The sequence below is a fragment of the Ammospiza nelsoni genome, chromosome 6 (assembly GCF_027579445.1).
Source record: "Ammospiza nelsoni isolate bAmmNel1 chromosome 6, bAmmNel1.pri, whole genome shotgun sequence".
NCBI lineage: Eukaryota > Metazoa > Chordata > Aves > Passeriformes > Passerellidae > Ammospiza > Ammospiza nelsoni.
Window position 1 is genome coordinate 8286339 of NC_080638.1, and position 17130 is coordinate 8303468.

Sequence of the window (17130 nt, forward strand, 5' to 3'; positions counted from 1 at the left end):
TTTAAATAACAATCAAATAACTATATCCAGATGAAAATACCACATTTGCTAATGTTTAGTCACATTCTACAGTGCAGTTTATTTGCACTGAAGGCCAGCATATTTCTCACCAACTGTTAGAACAGAGCAATATAAAAGAATTTGAAGCACATACAAAAGATGCATTTCAGACCTTAGTAACACATCATAGAAGTACCCCAAATCATATTTCAAGATATGTATCATATTTCTGTTTAATGTGCAAGCTTCAGTTTCAAGTGCAAGACACAAAGAAATAGTGCTTACAAATTTCTAACATCTACCTTTATCAGTGACAGGTAATTACCCTCGTTTTTATGCAACAGATTCCATGAATTAGGTGTAACTTACACTGTCACAAGGTGTAATTCTCCCCAGCAGACAAACCAACCACTGACATAAGTAATACACAAAGGAAAACAATGGAGGGAAAATTAAAAAGAAAAAAACACTTCATGCCTCAAAGGCCATGTGGACAGAATTTAGGTAACTACATCTGAAAATGCTATTGCATCATTTTAGTAATGGTTTAAGAATGATATTGCCCAAAGGGTGTTTCCACTAATACACTTGACATCACGAGCTGCTCACTCACTCTCTCCTTCCTCTGAGGCAGGATGGAGAAGAGGACTGGAGGCATGAAAAGCAGAGATCGGGGAGTGAGGTAAGGCCAATTTAATGGAAACAGCACTGAGATGAGAAAATGAACAGTAGCAGCAACAATATTAACAGAAGAGAGTACAAGAGACAAACAATTCATACTCCAGTGCTCACCTCCATGGAAAACCCAACTGCAATGCCCTACTCTGCAACCCAAAGGGACCCCTTCCTCCCTTCCCAGAAAGTGATGTGAGCCAGTATGAAATAACCTTCCTGTCCTAGCCAAGCCCCCTCCTGGCCACTGTAAAAATTAACCCTGTCCTGGCTGGAATCAGGATATTAACCACCTCTGACTCTGTACCATCTATGTCACACACCCATTTCCTACACCTTCCAATTAGCTGGATATATATAAATATACACAATCACAGGTATCATTTCCATATCCATGCCCCTCCCTCCAAGGTGTCTGTGGAGCTCATTCAGTCCATGGCTGTGGGTTCTACCCACCCTGGATGTCTCCCAGGACAGGAGGGCTGCTGCCCCAGAGCTCAGGTTGGTGTGAGTGGAGCAGCCCATCCTCACTGCCTATGGCAGCCATGGCACACAGGGACAAGTGCCAGCAGCCAATGTTATATGTATAGTTCAACAGCACAGACTGCTCTTAGCCAAAATCAAATCTTTGTGACTACTGGTTACAGCAAGTGGCCATAAGATGGTAAGTACATTGCCTGTTTGCTACTCCAGCTGCATGCAGGTGCTTATTTGATTCTTTTACTTTCATCTGATGAACACTTAATGCAAGGGACACAAACACTGGGTGGATGAAACCTTAACATCTGAGCTATTTCTGAATTTTAGGGCTTTTAGAGCTGTAGAAGTATAAATAAATAATGGAGCACTAAAAATCATTTGGCAATAACCATTAGCAATTGCTTAGAGATTCCCACTCATTTTTATTTTGACTTTAACTACTTCTCTGTGAGGTCACTGAAAATCAGTTTCTAAATCTTCCTCTGAGCCCTCTCAATTTGCCAAGGATTCAAAGACAAGCAATAGGTGGACCTGGCTACTCAGTTCTCTCTTCAGAAATTATGGGTTCAACCTGCCCTTGATACCCTCAGTGGAAGATGAATGCTTGTTGTATGTGTTTATATCAAACACAGCAAAGCATATTCAGCATGAAACAGAAAAACTCAGTGCTAATTACATAAGTAGTCTCATTGGAGTCAATCACTTACTTTTAGTTAGACACATACCTTGCTCAGTGAGGTGTAAAATTACCACATTAACAATTGTCTCCCTTGCCTCTCTCCGAGGGCTCAGGGAACACTGAGCTGTGCAGGCAGGACTGATTTGATTGCCTCCATCTTTTATTGAGAAATAAAGTCTGTCAAGGCAATATCAGATGACTGTTGTTTCCTTTGTTCTCTTCAGAGGGAGGAATAATGGGTGTCAGGAAAAAGTACAGCCATGTGTCTGGGTAATAAAAGTGGCACATCAATGAGCATGGGCAAACCACTACAATTAACACAGGGGGATGGATGCTGCCTGCTTAAACTCTGCAAGAGCTCCAGCAGCTCCACACCCAGCTGCCATTTGTTCCCATCCCAAGGCTTTCCACCAGCAGCAGCTCCTCCACAAAGCGTTCAGACACTGTGAAATCATATGCTCAAGGGAATGGGTGGAGACTTTTTCATAGTATGAGTGACTGCTGAGAACAGTTATTCAGTCTGTTCATCAGTGGCAGCAAATGCATCCCACAATCTACACCCTCAAGGCTGCAATAGAATTACAAGACTACAGAGGAAGACAGGCAAGATGGATGTGCACAAAGGTATGGATGTGTACTGCTTTCACAGTTTTGAAAGACAAAAGGTAAGTTTCTCAATTTTACATAATTTTAAAATTTCAAACCCTGCTTGATGTGCCCGTGTATAATAAAGTCATATAAATAAATATTTTTAAAGTTCAGCTTCAAAAATCCAGATGGACAATTCCCCTCCTTATGCTCACAACCAGACAAAAGAAAAGGGAGGTGGATGGGGAGTGGGGAAACTTAAGGCACCATCAAGGTGACACACTAAGTTGTTTGAGTATTTATTGACAGAAAAACAACACAGGTCACACAGCTCTGGCCCTTCAGGAATACTTATATAAAAACTCTTCAGTTTTATGACATGCAAATTGTTCATTGTTACTTTTGGATGACTGAATTTTAAATTATGTTGAAAAGCAGGACACCTTCAATTCCCACTTCTGCTTGGTTTACTTTAACTTCTAATTCCTTTTGCACATCATGTGTTCTGAGCTATTTTAATTCACATTATTCTTGCAATTTGTGTACTGAGTTCACCTAATAATTCATTTTGATGATACAATCTTCAAAGCATCATTTGTTGTTTTTTTAGTAGGTTCCAGAATAGATTGTTTTTCATTGCAACACTTCTTTCAGGTACCATTCTGAGTATAGAGTTTAAACTTGCTCTTAGTCTTGTACTTAGCATATGCTCACTTAGCACAGCCACATTCATTATTTTTATTGTTGAACACTTTAGATAAGAGCTCCATACACACACAGGGGTGCCTCAACTTTTCAGCATGTTGCAGAGGCTAAAACACCAGCACCACTGTGAAACAGCTGAACTGGAGAATCTTTCCAAACAAAATTATGCAAATTGTCCCATCAAACATCCTGCACAGCTTCCAGATTTGCCATTCCCAGTGTTCAAAAAATAAATGCAATCTTCAAAACTAGCAAGCCAACCAATGTAACTCACACAAAGTGAGCCATACCTACATACAGGGCAATCCAAGCTTTATTACTATAAAATACCATTTTCAGTAATGTGGTCAAGTAAACAGTTTGCAGTAAGTTTCTTCTCTGATATCTACCAGAAGCTGCACTGTAGAAAAAAAGTCCATATATTCCTCAATATAAGTAAAAGGTAGTTGGGGTGTTTTTTGGTTTTTTTTTACTGGCCAAGGACCCCCACCTTGGCACGAGAAATTTGAAGAATATGCCCTTTCCTATATCTGTGAAAAAACTCAGTTTGTAAATGTTTAATCACACACTATTAATCTTACAGCATTCATCATGTTTCAAAATGGTGCTTGAGCCAGGAGAGGACAAATCAAAAGAAGAAAGAACAGAGGGAATGAGAAGACAAGAGTCTGCAGGAGCAGCAGAAAGGAAAGTCAGCTGTAATGCACTCACCTGGGAACCTGGGACCAAGCCCATTTCCCCCACATCCTCCTCCAGAGTCAACAACACAGAGTAATACCCTACTCCTCAAGCCATGGGAAAATGTGAGGGTGAGAGCTTGAAAACCTGGACAGCTGCTCAAACTAAATCACTGCACCACACCAGAGAGCTCTGCAAGGGCAGACAAGCTGCATGCTCACTCCACTGCTAGCATTTGATAAAAACTGTTTATACTGGTTTCTAAAGGACCTGCTAATGTCTTAAATTCAGTACAAATACTGGGACAGTACCTAACAGAAATAGGGTTAGTTCACACAACGAACAATGAAAATAATAAACACAGAACATGTATTTTCAGGACTTTGTCTCCTTGGCTGATTTATGTGTCTGTACTGTGCACTGAATGAGGCAAAGGGACCAAAAACCTCACAACACCTGTGATTTTATTAGCACGGACTGTATACATGGGACTGAACACAGAATAAGTAATCTAAATTTTACATATTCACAAGTGCTTGATTTTGGAGTCCTCCACTTTGATTCTTTAGGTATTTTAAAAATTGTTTTGATAGTTTCCATGGAGAAATCACAGCCCACTGGTTTAAGACCAGACTTATCACACTGGGAACAGAGTCTGAGTCCTGGATCAGGAACCAACCATGGATGTCACATTTGACAAATCACTTAATGGCTTAACTTGGATGCATTGCAGTGGGGGAAATTATTAGGAAGAGGAGGCTGAAAGAAGTTTTCTGGATGGTGCCTATTCAACTGCTATGGCAAAGACTAGCCCCTCCAAAAAAAACTTTGGTACAAATAGAACACACATAAATATTATCCTCACCCAAAAGAGATTGCTGTAATAATAATTTCATCTAGAAAAACATAAAAATCAATCAACCAGGTTATTTCAGAATGCCTAATATCCCAGCACCCTCTCTCCAACTACACCCAAAACAAACATCAAGAAGAACAGGGAAAGGATCTGATGAATAAAGATTACTCATCACCCTTCTCAAACCAACTATGTTGTTCTCCCTATTTGGGCTGTTCTTCACACATACAGCAGTTTCTCTGCCTACCATCCTCACCACCCTGTGACCAAGGACTCCCCAGATTAATCATGCGCTGTGTGAGAGGCTATTTTTTGGCACTAAGGTACCAGCACAGTGTTACCAAAAACTGTTGCCAAAACTAACTGCAAAACCCTTATTTTACATTTGAGTGAGATATTTACATTCAGTTTTCAAAATTGTTTGCTCATGCTCTAAAGGGAGTAGAAACAGTTGCATGTTATTGGGCTTCTCCTTGCCTTTTGTGCTTATGTGCCTAAGATGCTTATTCCATAAACATGAATGCTGACATGGTTGGACACTGTAACTGATTTCACAAAGAGGGAACTCTGCTATTGTACGGTGCTCTGATTGCTGCCCTGAGCTGAGCCCACGCTGCAGTCAGCTTTGTGCAATGATATATTTCAAGATGCTCTTAATGAACTGGTTTTTCTCAGCCACCATCAAAAAAACCCATAATTTGTTCCAAATAACTGCATGTGAAGTTCGCAGGGCAGGCCAGGAGAATCTCAGACATAGACAGGGTTTCACTCATGAGGATTACAAGTTTAGGGCAGTCAGTACTGTCCATGTGTCTATTGCTCTCCTGTTAAAAAAGCAGCAGAGCACAGAGAATGAGTTCTTTCAATAAAGGCTAATGATTGATAATTTTAGATTTCAACACTACAGGAAGAGAAAGAAAAGTATGAGGTTGTGTAACACAAATGAACCATTCCAGTAGCATTAGAAAGCTGCATCTTGACTTCAGGAGGCTCCGTATTGGGCTCCTCAATATTTTGGCGACAGTGACCTGGGAGGAGATGTGTCTGCTGCAAACAGGAGTTATTGACTAAGGTGATCTCAAAATGAGTACAATGTACAGAGCAGAAATTAATTGTCAAGCGACACCTTCACATTTTTGCTTTTGTTGAATATGCTCTTAAAAAGCACTGACTCCTTCACAGCAAACAAACTCCAAAACTCTCTTCACAGCCAAAAACTCCAACTCTCTTCTAGACCAGCTAACCCTCGCTTTTATAGCACTCTTCCTTACTAGTCACACCTGTGGCCAGTTAAGGACTCTTTTCTAGCATTCATCCTTGTTAGACACACCTGTGGCCAGTTAAGGACTCTTTTCTAGCACTCATCATTATTGGACACACCTGTGGCCAGTTAAGGGCTCTTTTCTAGCACTCATCCTTGTTGGACACACCTTTGGCCTGTTAAGGGCAGGGCTGTTCCTAATCTTTGGTGATTAGCACAGCCGCAACTCCTCAGGGGTGAGATTGCCTTCTGCACTATCTTTATTTTCTTACATTCTATCCCCCCACACCTTTGCACTTATTCATATGGGCAGAAAAACCTGTCAGATTAAGTTTCAAAATATTTCGCAAAACTATAGCTTTTCCTTTCTTTTTTACAGATACAACAGCTCTCTGGACTAGACCGCTTCTCCAGTAAGCACAAATCACTGCTACACTCCTTTTAAATTAGTTATAAATATACAGCAGTAAGAAAGTCTGTGACAGCAGAGAGATCAGGATCTGGATTCTGACAGGTTACATGAATCATTGGTTTTAAATGAGCTATTTCCATAACTGATGTGCATTCTAAATCACCTTGAAGAGTCTCATGCACACAGCAGAGCACTGTGCCCCCAGAGAGGCTGTGACACTGGGCTGCACACTGCAGATGGGCACAGCTCAGCCTTCAGTGTAATAACAAATAAAAGGGGGTCGAGAGGCACCCACCCAGCAGAGCTGCTCTGTCACTCCCTCTGGACAGGGGAGAGAAAATAGAACCAAGGGCTCATGGGCTGAGGGCAGGACTGAGAGAGAGATCACCCCCTGAATACCTTCATGGGCAGAACAGACTCAACCTGCAGATACTAACTGAATGTATTACTAATTACTGAATATTTATTACTAATTACTGAATTTATTACTAACAAAATCAGAGGATAATGGAATAAACCTTAATAAATCTTTCCCCCAATCCTCACTCCTTCCCAGGCTCCATCTCCTCCTCCCCAGCAGCACAAACACATGGGGAGTAGCCCCCAACTTCCAAGGCCTGCTCACACAAACCCAACACTTACAAATATCTGAATTTCAACACCTCACACAACTAAATCTATGCAATGAAACTAAGAACAACACTAGAAAGAGTTTAAAAAGTACATGGCAAATTTACAAAGTGAGTTGATATAACTCAAAATCCAAACACAAACATAGCCATTGCAATGACTGTACCACATTTAATAAATATCTAATCATGAACAAAAATACAAAGATTCTTATGTTAAAATTTCAAATCCTCGTTTTTATTAGTACAGTGGATTTAGGACTAAAGAAAATGTAGAGGCTTCAAGAATACTGTCTTGAGTCTTTGTCCAGTTTTAGAATGAAAAAAAAATTATAATAATTCTAATTGCACTGCTGTACAAATACATATTGGTTTAAAATTATTAAATCAATTACATCTAGAATGCCTCACCCAAAAAGTGTGACTAGCCCAGCATCTTACACTAGCCATGGCATTTTCCTCGTGCGCCACATGACACCAAAATGCAGGTGAATGCACTTGCCTACTTTTGCAGTGATTTATTCATTATACATTAGATATAAAAAATAGACAAAGCTCAAGACTGTGAAGAATGAAGATAAAAATCTCAGCATGAGTCAAAACTCCCATATTCTTTCATGAGACCGGTGAATATTACACTGGAGCAGCAATTAAAGCCATAATAAGGCACATCAACCATTCAGAGCCTTATAGCCACAAAAATTCCAAGGCTATAGGAAAGCCATGTTTGTTTCTTTCCATCTTGGCCTAAATTTTATTCATAACTCACTCCAATGCTTCATAAAGGCTTCCAGCAGACACACCTGCATGCAAAAAATATAAACCTAAGAGGCAGCAGGAGTGATCTGATCTGCTTTAATATCAAGTTATCAGCACGTCTGACTCTCTCCCACTGCTGACATTTAAAGTTAATCTACCTTGCCTTTGCTGATGTCGGTATAAAAGGGACCCAGAAAGGCAGGCTCAGTACAGAAATAACCAAAGAGAGTGGGGTTTTTTTCTTCTTTAGCTCTTACTAAAAATACTCTGGGGTATTTTTCCTATCAGGAGAAATTCTATAACACATAAAAAATATCTTATCTTTAATCATGTGTTTACTACACCGTTACTATACTGCCTACACATTGGAAGACACACAACTTCTTTCATGGACATACCTTTCAGATTATTAAATATATTTCAAACAAAAATACCTGCTCTGAAACAAAGAAAACAGCAGTGCATGACAGCTCTCAGAGTGCCATTGGCTAAAGCAACATGTCCACCCATTTATAATTTGTGATTAAAGCAATGTAAAAGAGGCCAACTTATTGACTGATATCAAATACAAGCAATTGTTAAAGTCTGAGAGGTACTCTTGTTGCCAGGAAACATTCCATGTGTATTATGAATAAAGACTGCCTATGATTATCCCCACTACCATAAAAAAAATAAGAGTGATATTCAAAATCTGGTTGCTTTTTATATTAAGAATCCAAAGAATTTATTCCTGAATTAAGCAGTAAGTCCACCAGTAACAATCCCACTCCTAAATACACATCCCAAAGCAAAAATCCATAAGGACCCACAGTGCAATTAAGAAACCAAATTCCAGATTACACCAGAGTTGAGTCACTTAGAAATAGCAGCTCTATTCTTTAAGACTCCACCATATATTGAGTTTTAATCCCTTAAGTGTCTTCTGTGTAATGTTGCAGAAAAATGTAGCAGGGAAAAAAAATCATAGTCTTTGCCCTGGCAGAAACAGGCCATTATACAGCCTAAATATTAATTAGAATAAACACTGTTTTGATTTTTATTTCACAATACCTGATGGTTTTCTGCCCAAGCATCAGTCACATGGCACACATTTGCTTTACGGTGTATGATTGTAACTAAATCCACCTCATTTAATCATTCCAATAAATCTGCACCTCAGTAGAAACCACTAAATGAGATGTTAATAGCACACTAAATATACCTGTTAGACAGATTGTACATGTAAAATGTGAAAGTACAGTGAACATTATTTGCACTTGATTAAGTGCTAGGCTTCTGTTCATTCTCCACGAGAAAAATTAGCAAACACACCTCATCCATGTTTCTGAGGAACTTCTCTTTAGCATCTGAATATGTTCAAGGCCACTTTTGTCTTTCTGACAGTATATAAGGATGTCTGTGGGTAGAATTTATGCTTTAAAACAAACATTTTCAATAAAATAGCAAGAGTTAGGACAAGGTATGTATACCAACTACATCTAAATCTCCTTGTACAAAGGAAAACAACTAATTGCAACAAAACCTGGGTGGCAACTTGCACATTGTTCCTGGTAAAGTATGATGGGTGGGGGCTTATTTAAGGCATTTCATCCCAAATGCTGTCAATTACTTTAAGAAACCTTATGATGCTTCCTTGGTTCTTTTGTTCGGCTTCAGTCTGTGGTACAGGGCACAAGCTCTGCACTAAATTCTGCTAAGCTGTAGGATGTACATCCCACAGCAAGTGTTCCCTGCCTGCCCTCTCACTGAGCCACAGGAGACTGTGGGGCACAAAGTCCTTTATGCATTACACAAATGGAACATATTACTTCAACATGGCACTGCCACAGCATGTGGTGCAAGGCTGCCAAGCAGAACTGGAACTTAGCAGGACAAAGAGCAGAGAATGACATTTTCCCCTGATAGATTTTCCAGCCTCCCAGATTCAAGCCTCATCAAGATTACACAGAGAAACACTGCAACAAAACACAGAACAAGAGCCTCTAAGGTCTAAAAATGGTATTTATATCTGTATTCACTAGCCCTGGCTTTTCAGCTGAGGCCATGACAGTGAGTTTTACTCATTTTATAGATGCCAGTGTTTTATGTTCACACACACAGTCCTATCCATGGGTGAAGAGTTATTCACAAACCTGGTTGTTCCAGGAACCCCAAACTGGAAACTGAAACTTCTTTCCTCTCACTGCTGCCACAAAGCACTGACTCCCCCAAGGTCCATCCTGACAGGTATACTTCAAAGCACCATGCTGTACCAGGTAGGCACCATTTGTCCACCACAGCTCTTTTTTAACTGGAGCACTCAGTTGCTAAACCAATTTTTATCACTTTTCCCTTCCACTTGACATGCAGCCTTAATGCTGCACTATTACATCCTATCCTGAAGTTTAGTGAAATTGCTCCAATTGTCCTTATTCTACCCCCACCCATGAATTCTATACTTCATTCAGAGAATTCAAGTCAAAGGGCATGACATGTCTTCCACTACCCATCTATAACATTTCCTATGTCCCAAATCACTCTTCTTTTTATTTTTTCCCAAGTTTCCTTCACAGAAAAGAGCCATTTAACAAATCTGTAGAATCAGAATCTCTCTCTTTTCAAGTAGTTATACCTCTGTCCTCTGCTTTTTATGCTGTAATTTTTTTCCAGAATGGATCTCTGCTTTACTTACCATTTTCTAAAGAAATCCTGGTATTTAATCTACCTGATTCTGGGCCCACTGCTCTGTCCAGTTTACTGATGCTGATGGCACAGCATTATCCTGCTTTGTCATTTTAGCTCACCTCAGCTTCATTCTGCTCTCGGCTATTACCCAAATTTCACTTCTGCCTGAGATGCTAAAGCTTGCTTCTTAAAGTGAAATTGAAAGTATCCACAGGAAATCTTATTTGTCTCTAGTTTATTGTCTCACTGTCTACATATAAATAACTCTGTGTTTGTAGAGTTTTTATTGCATTCATCTCCACTTCTCTCTTTCCATTTTCAGTGTCACTTAAACTATGGCAGTGTCTCTTTTAATGCTGAAACCCCTTCAGGTCTTGGTCTGTGCCTTTTCTGCACCATCCTCCTCCTTGACCATTTCCACATCTTTGACACAATTTGGTCTTTAATTAAACAGCCCAGTGTCCTCCATTTACAGTAATGCAGTTCCTTATGCACAAGATATTTTGTTAGTCAAGACGTGTGATTGTCTGATTATACAGGTTTGGGAGTTTTTATATATTCTATTTCCTCTTAAATACTTGGGGTTTGTTTGGTTTGTTGGTTTTTTTTTTTTTCCATAAATCCCAGCAATCATTATATTCGTGTCCATATTATTTCTGCTCCTTTTTATTTTTCTGTGCTTTTCACAAAAATGGCAAACAACACAAATTCCTGCCAGAGTAATTGAGTTGTATTTGCCAGTAGCCCACAATACAATTTAATTCAACTACATATGTATTCTTTTCTAAAACAAATATAACAGTATGCTGGTTTATTTTATAAAGACTATCAGTGTCGTATTCACTCAATCCAAAGAGCATCATTAGTCTGATTTTACTTTTTATAACACTGCTAAAATAAATTGTTGAAATGGAATGCAAAATCATGCACAAAGTCAGTCCTTTTCTCTCATCATAAAACCATCATTTTTATTATTAATCAGATTTCCTACTGAACCACAGAGATCTATTATTTCAGCAGTAGTTGGAACCACTGTCTTGTGTGCGTGCACATCTCCAACATGTAAACATTTATAAAGCACTTGCAGATGTCTCAAGGAGAACAGAAACATTTATCTTATCTTCAGGTGGTATTACAGCAAACATATCACCTTGACTTTAATCTATGTTTTTCCAATCTGTGTTGCCTGAAGATAAAGCCCTAAAATACTACAAGCCAACAGCAGTTTATAGCTGTCCTGACATGCTCACACCTTTCTCCTTGTGCCAGCATTTGTGCAAGGAAACCCTGTGGCAGGTGAGGGATGACATATCACTGGTGAGCTCAGTAAAAAAGAGGCAGAAGTGCTGTTTCTGCTCTCATGGGCAAAATGGGAACATTTCTTCAATTAGCATCCAACTTGTGAAAACCTCATAGAACCACAGAACTACAGGCTCAGAAAATCAAACCCAGTACTTCATATTGTGTGTTTTATAATTCACTAAAATGCAGATGATTCTAATAGTAACTCGTTAGCAGTAATGACTATTCCATGAAGTGCTGGATTATTCTTGTCCTTAGTGACTTCAGTAATTATTAGGCTGCAAACCCCTTTCTATAATCTCCAGTTTTCTTCCCAATTTATGCTTCCTAGTCAGAATGCAAGAACACAAATCCCTGTATTTCCATGCATAGCTTTCTCAAAAAGGCAACTGTAACTACACTTGAATGTGCAATTCAAGGCATACTAAACATATATGCATATACAATATGCAATATTACTATATACAAAAATACATATTTTAGTAGCTCAGGTTTCAATAGAACTTTGAGAGTAAAAACATTATCCCATTTCTCTAGTGCAATTACTAGAACATTACTAGATTAATAAATATGAAGTAGGAGTTTCACTTTGAGTTTTTGGCACATTAAAGGTATGAAAATGAAGAAAACCAGTGTGAAAACATAGATTTTATTAACTAATCCAAACATCCCAATTTCAAAGAAATATAATTAATATAATAATGTAATAATAATAATAATAATACAGTCAGGCTGTTCAGTACCCAGGCTTCCCTGAAACTCAGGTTGTCTGTGCTGCATTTCATATTTACTGTAAACCAGGAGTACAGTGAGTTTCTCCCTGGTATCACCTGTTGATCTTCAATACAGACAGGCCAAGGTTTTTTAACTTGCCCAACACTTCCAGTACATTTTTCTACTCTTTATTCAATCCTTCACTAACCATTTTAGTTTTAAGTGCAGGGATGTTCTGGCATTCATGGAAAGTACCCAGATAAAAGTCATATCAAAACCATTCTGATGGTTGCTAATTCAGCAGCTGACAGGACAATCTTGGTGAAGGACTTCAGCTTGAAACAGGAATGATACCAAAGCTCATTGTCCTTTAAGGAATTGTTTGGCCCATTTACAAGAGTCTGAAAAATTAATATTCAGCCTCTTGTGCCCAAAATTGTACAGAACATTTTATCCAGTACATACCTCAGTTTCAATTGTTGTCGTTTAAAACAAAAATTAAAATTTAGTTTTCTATTACTGTAATTCTGTTCAGGAAGTATGAAAACCCAGAAAAGACAAAAACCAGCTTTCTCTGAGACAAATATAATTCATAAATGCATGAGTTACAACTCAGTAGCCCTCACTAATCCAGCCCTCCTCTGATCTTTCATGAGATATTTGCTTCTCTTTCTACTGAAAGAAAAACATAAAACCAATCCTAAATAAAGGACATGCCATAAATGAATACTTCACAGAAAGCATGGCTGGCTATCATTATTTCTTGTTTACAAAAATAAGAAATCTTTAAAATACACATTTAAAGATTTATATGTTAAGAAAGTTCATGATTCTGATGCAGCCAGTCAAATAATAACCACACGATGCTAGCATGAAATGCAATTATCCTAATTTAAAATGCATCTCATTAAAACTTAAAAGCCAAAGGTGACAGCACATAGCATCCAGATTTTATAAAACATGAACAACACTCAAAAGCTGCATACTGGCTCAAATGACAGTATTCAGTGCAGCAAATATAAAGTTCTTTTCCCCTTCCATTCCAAAAATATTTCCTTCTTCCTAAGAACTCATGCACAAACCAATTCCCATCATTGGCCAGAAATGTCTGAAAGCACAGCACTGCAAAGTGCAGCCCTGCTCAGTTCCCAGAGTGCAGGTGAGTGGCGGCAGATGTGATATATGGTAAATAACGAACTGGCAGGTGTGTGGTGTCCCACGGGCACACACTCACCTCGGCACACGGTCCCGTTGCCCACGTAGCCGGGCTTGCAGGTGCAGCTGTGGCCCCTGATGGTGTTGGTGCAGATTGCATTCTCATCACACCTGTGCTGCCCACTGCCACACTCATCGTGCTCTAAGTGGGGAGGGGAAAAGGAAAAAAAAAAACTATTTACAAGAAGCATTTACAACAATTTACAAGATTTATTTATGTTTTATATTTTATGATTTATGTGGGGTTTTTTTATGTTTTATGTGAAAAGCGCCAATCACTTGTTTTTAAAATTTTAAAAGTTTAATAGTAATAAAATGGTTATAAAAATAGTAATACAATTAGAGTAATAATAATTTGGACAATTTGAATTAGGACAATATGAGACAATAAAAACAAAGAGTTATGGGTGGTCCGTGTACCTTTTCTGGGCAGCACGAGCCCAAAAAAGGACCCACGTTAACAGAAGGTTAACCCTTAAAAACAATAACATGTTGCATATTCATACACCTCATACATGATGCATAAATTCCATTCAAACACAGGATTCTGTCTGACCACCCTCAACTTCTTCCTCCCAATCCTGACAGTGCCTTCGAGGCAGGAAGAAGTTAATTTCTTCTGATAAGGGAGCAATAAATTCTCTTTCTCTGAAAGATTCAGGTGTCCTGTGGCTGCTATCTCAGTGTGAGTCCTTTCTTTAAAAAAAGTATCTTACATAGCATAGTTTCTACTTTAACATTTTTTATAACCTAAAACTATATTTAACACATTACTTAAGAGAATTAATACAGCATAACTTTCTAACATAACACATATAATATTCATTTTAATACTTGCAAAAAGCCAATCATAAAATACATGCATTTTTCACGTTTTATGTTTTTCTTTTTGTGAGCTTTGCAGTGAGCTGATGTGGCATTTGGAGAGCAATGGGAGAAGCAGGATGCTGCAGTGGCTGAGTGCTGGGGGCTTGGCATGGGAGTCAGCTATGGGCTTGCTCTGTTCAGAAATCCAGTATGAGCATGGCAACAGGAGATTATTTAGGGTTAAAAACAGAAAAAAAAAAAGAATGGGTGAGGAGGCAAAGTAGGGCTGTGACAAAAAGCTATGAAGAAGATTATCAGGGAAGAATATATGCTGTGAAGATTAACCTTTACCTCACTGTCCATCAGCAGCAGCAATGATCATAAATACAAGCTAAGTAACACAAGAGGGGCCCTACCAGGCTGCCCTTTAACTACACAGTTCAGCTGTCACAACTGCTTGCTCTAATTCATGTTGAACTGACTCTTGCTCTAATAGCATGTAGTAACATTTCACATTTTTACAGCACCAATCATACCATGGAGCCTCGAAGGGGTTCCCAGACAAACAGGCCACATTTTGCTTTCATCCAGCAACTCCAGCTGCTGCCCAGAGACAAATTTGTCCCAGCTCCTGCACTTCACTCTCCAGCTGCCTTTTTGTTCTTGTAGAGCACCAGTTAGAGGCGATGAGCTACCCGACCCCAAAGCTTTCTGCTTCTTCCTGTAATTATAAGAAGCTTCCCTCATACAGGATTGCACAAAGGAAGTCTGAATCTTTTACACTTTTGCACCGGTGCCTTTACACTTTTGCACCGGTGCCTTTAGTTTTCTTCAGTGGAGCCAAAAGAATGTAATGAATTATCTTAAAACCACATAAGAAAATCAGAATCTGGAACCCTTCTTTGTAGCCTTCATTTATGCAACTGCCATCATCAGGCTGATATCCATATGCTGAGAGGTGAAAGCTGTGCTTTCCTGGAATTGGGATTTGCTTAAGCTTTTTACCAGTGCATCAAGGTGTTCGAAGGACTAGAGACTAAGTGTGGCCTTCTACAGATCACAGAGAGGCAGTGCCTCTAAAACACGAGCAAATACTCATTTTTGCAGCCTAAACAAAGCCCTTTGGAAGAGTCTCTCCATTGAGAACAGCAGCATTACAGGCTCTGACAGGCTGCAATTAACCTCTGCAATGCTCTCACTCTGCCACAGTAAAGAACAACAGCCAATTTCAAGATCATTCAAGACATGTAAGATTTGGATAGTGAATTCTAAAGAATCCACTAAACCAAATACTTCTGGAGCACTGTTGATAACTATTTGCAGAACATATATCCAACATGTTTTCCATTTTTCAAATACATTTGACAGCAAAATGATATGGATTGCAAGTATTTTCTCTTAAATAGCATCAAAGCAATACATCAGCCTCTCACTCTTTGCTTTTAGCAAGAAACACACACACTCTCATATGTGCCTGGCTTCAGCTGATAAACTCATGCTTGAATTTATACTTGTTAGTTTATGCTGGTCCCTAGCTCTGCTTAGTAATTCACTGCAGCTTCTTGCCAGTTTTCAGAGGCCTTACATATTCAGAATGCAGGGTTCTTGAAAGGCTGCCTGTTCTCCCCTTCATCTTTAAGGAAGCTGTACCACAGGCTGATTCTTTGCTGCTTTGGTCTCATGGTGCTCAGGCTGCTGGGTCAGACACAAAAAGGATCAAGCCATCCTCCAAGGAGGCATTCCACAGCAGCTGAGCCTGTATTATGCTTTTTATGAAAAGAGACACCCTCTCCATAATCTCTCCCTCCTCTTCCTACTTCTAATTGCCCTGAGCTTTCCTGTGTCAGTGTTCTCTGTAATGAGCGTGCCTTTGCAATAGGCCCATGTGTGTACACAAGATCATTCCTACTCCAGCAATTGCCAAAATTAGTCTATTACCTTCTCAGCACTTCAAGTATAAATAAAGACCTCACAGGGTGCCAGATGTGTTTTTTTCCAAAGTACACAAGAGACAGGATAAGTCTGCTATGTTGTTCTAGGACTCTGACAATGTAAATCACTATTTAGCATTTCTGCAGACACACAGATGCTGGAAATGTCAAAAGATTGAGCACTGGCAGAGCAGCTATCCCACAGTAATATTTTGTAAACAGAGGTCAGTTGTATCTAATCTGATATCATTTAAAGAGTCAGCAACAAATCTGAACATGGGAACCTGCCCTTCATGAGACATCCTGGCACTGCTAGCACAAGGAGGACTAAGGGAGCTTCATCTGCATGAGAATCCCAAGATTTCTTAGCAGCAATATGGCTGCAGGGATGGGAACTTCAAATGAAGTTTTCCCTGGAGTAGAGATGTCTATAGCTGATGGTGCTACAGGCCTAATAAGAATGAGAAAGCATTGATTTCCTGCCAAGGTACAAAACTCTTTTCATCCAGATGAAAAATCCTTAAGAATCTCCCAGTACTAAGTTTTCCTGGGTTTTATGTGCCCTCACAGGAGCTCATCCTTTGGAACACTTGTGTGTTCACAATGGGAAGGGAGCATGGAAATGCTCATGCTCTGTTTTAACTCAAATAAAATTGTGACTCATTTGCAAAGAATACTGCTTTCATACACACACTGCTTTCCAAAAATCCCCATTCAAGCACATCAAACAGAGCCTGCTTTTGCTTTAATGTTACAGAAAATACTGCCCAGACACCAA

At 39.2% G+C, this 17130-nt stretch overlaps 1 protein-coding gene across 2 annotated transcripts in view; it reads right to left on the minus strand.

Annotated features, from left to right (window-relative positions):
- The window catches only part of NELL1 (neural EGFL like 1), a 278091-nt gene that overhangs the window by 94931 nt on the left and 166030 nt on the right, over window positions 1-17130 (minus strand). For both annotated transcript variants that reach the window (XM_059474163.1, XM_059474162.1), the window contains exon 14: window positions 13634-13756. In XM_059474163.1, coding sequence (XP_059330146.1) covers window positions 13634-13756 — 123 coding nt within the window. The remainder of the gene's footprint in view (window positions 1-13633; window positions 13757-17130) is intronic.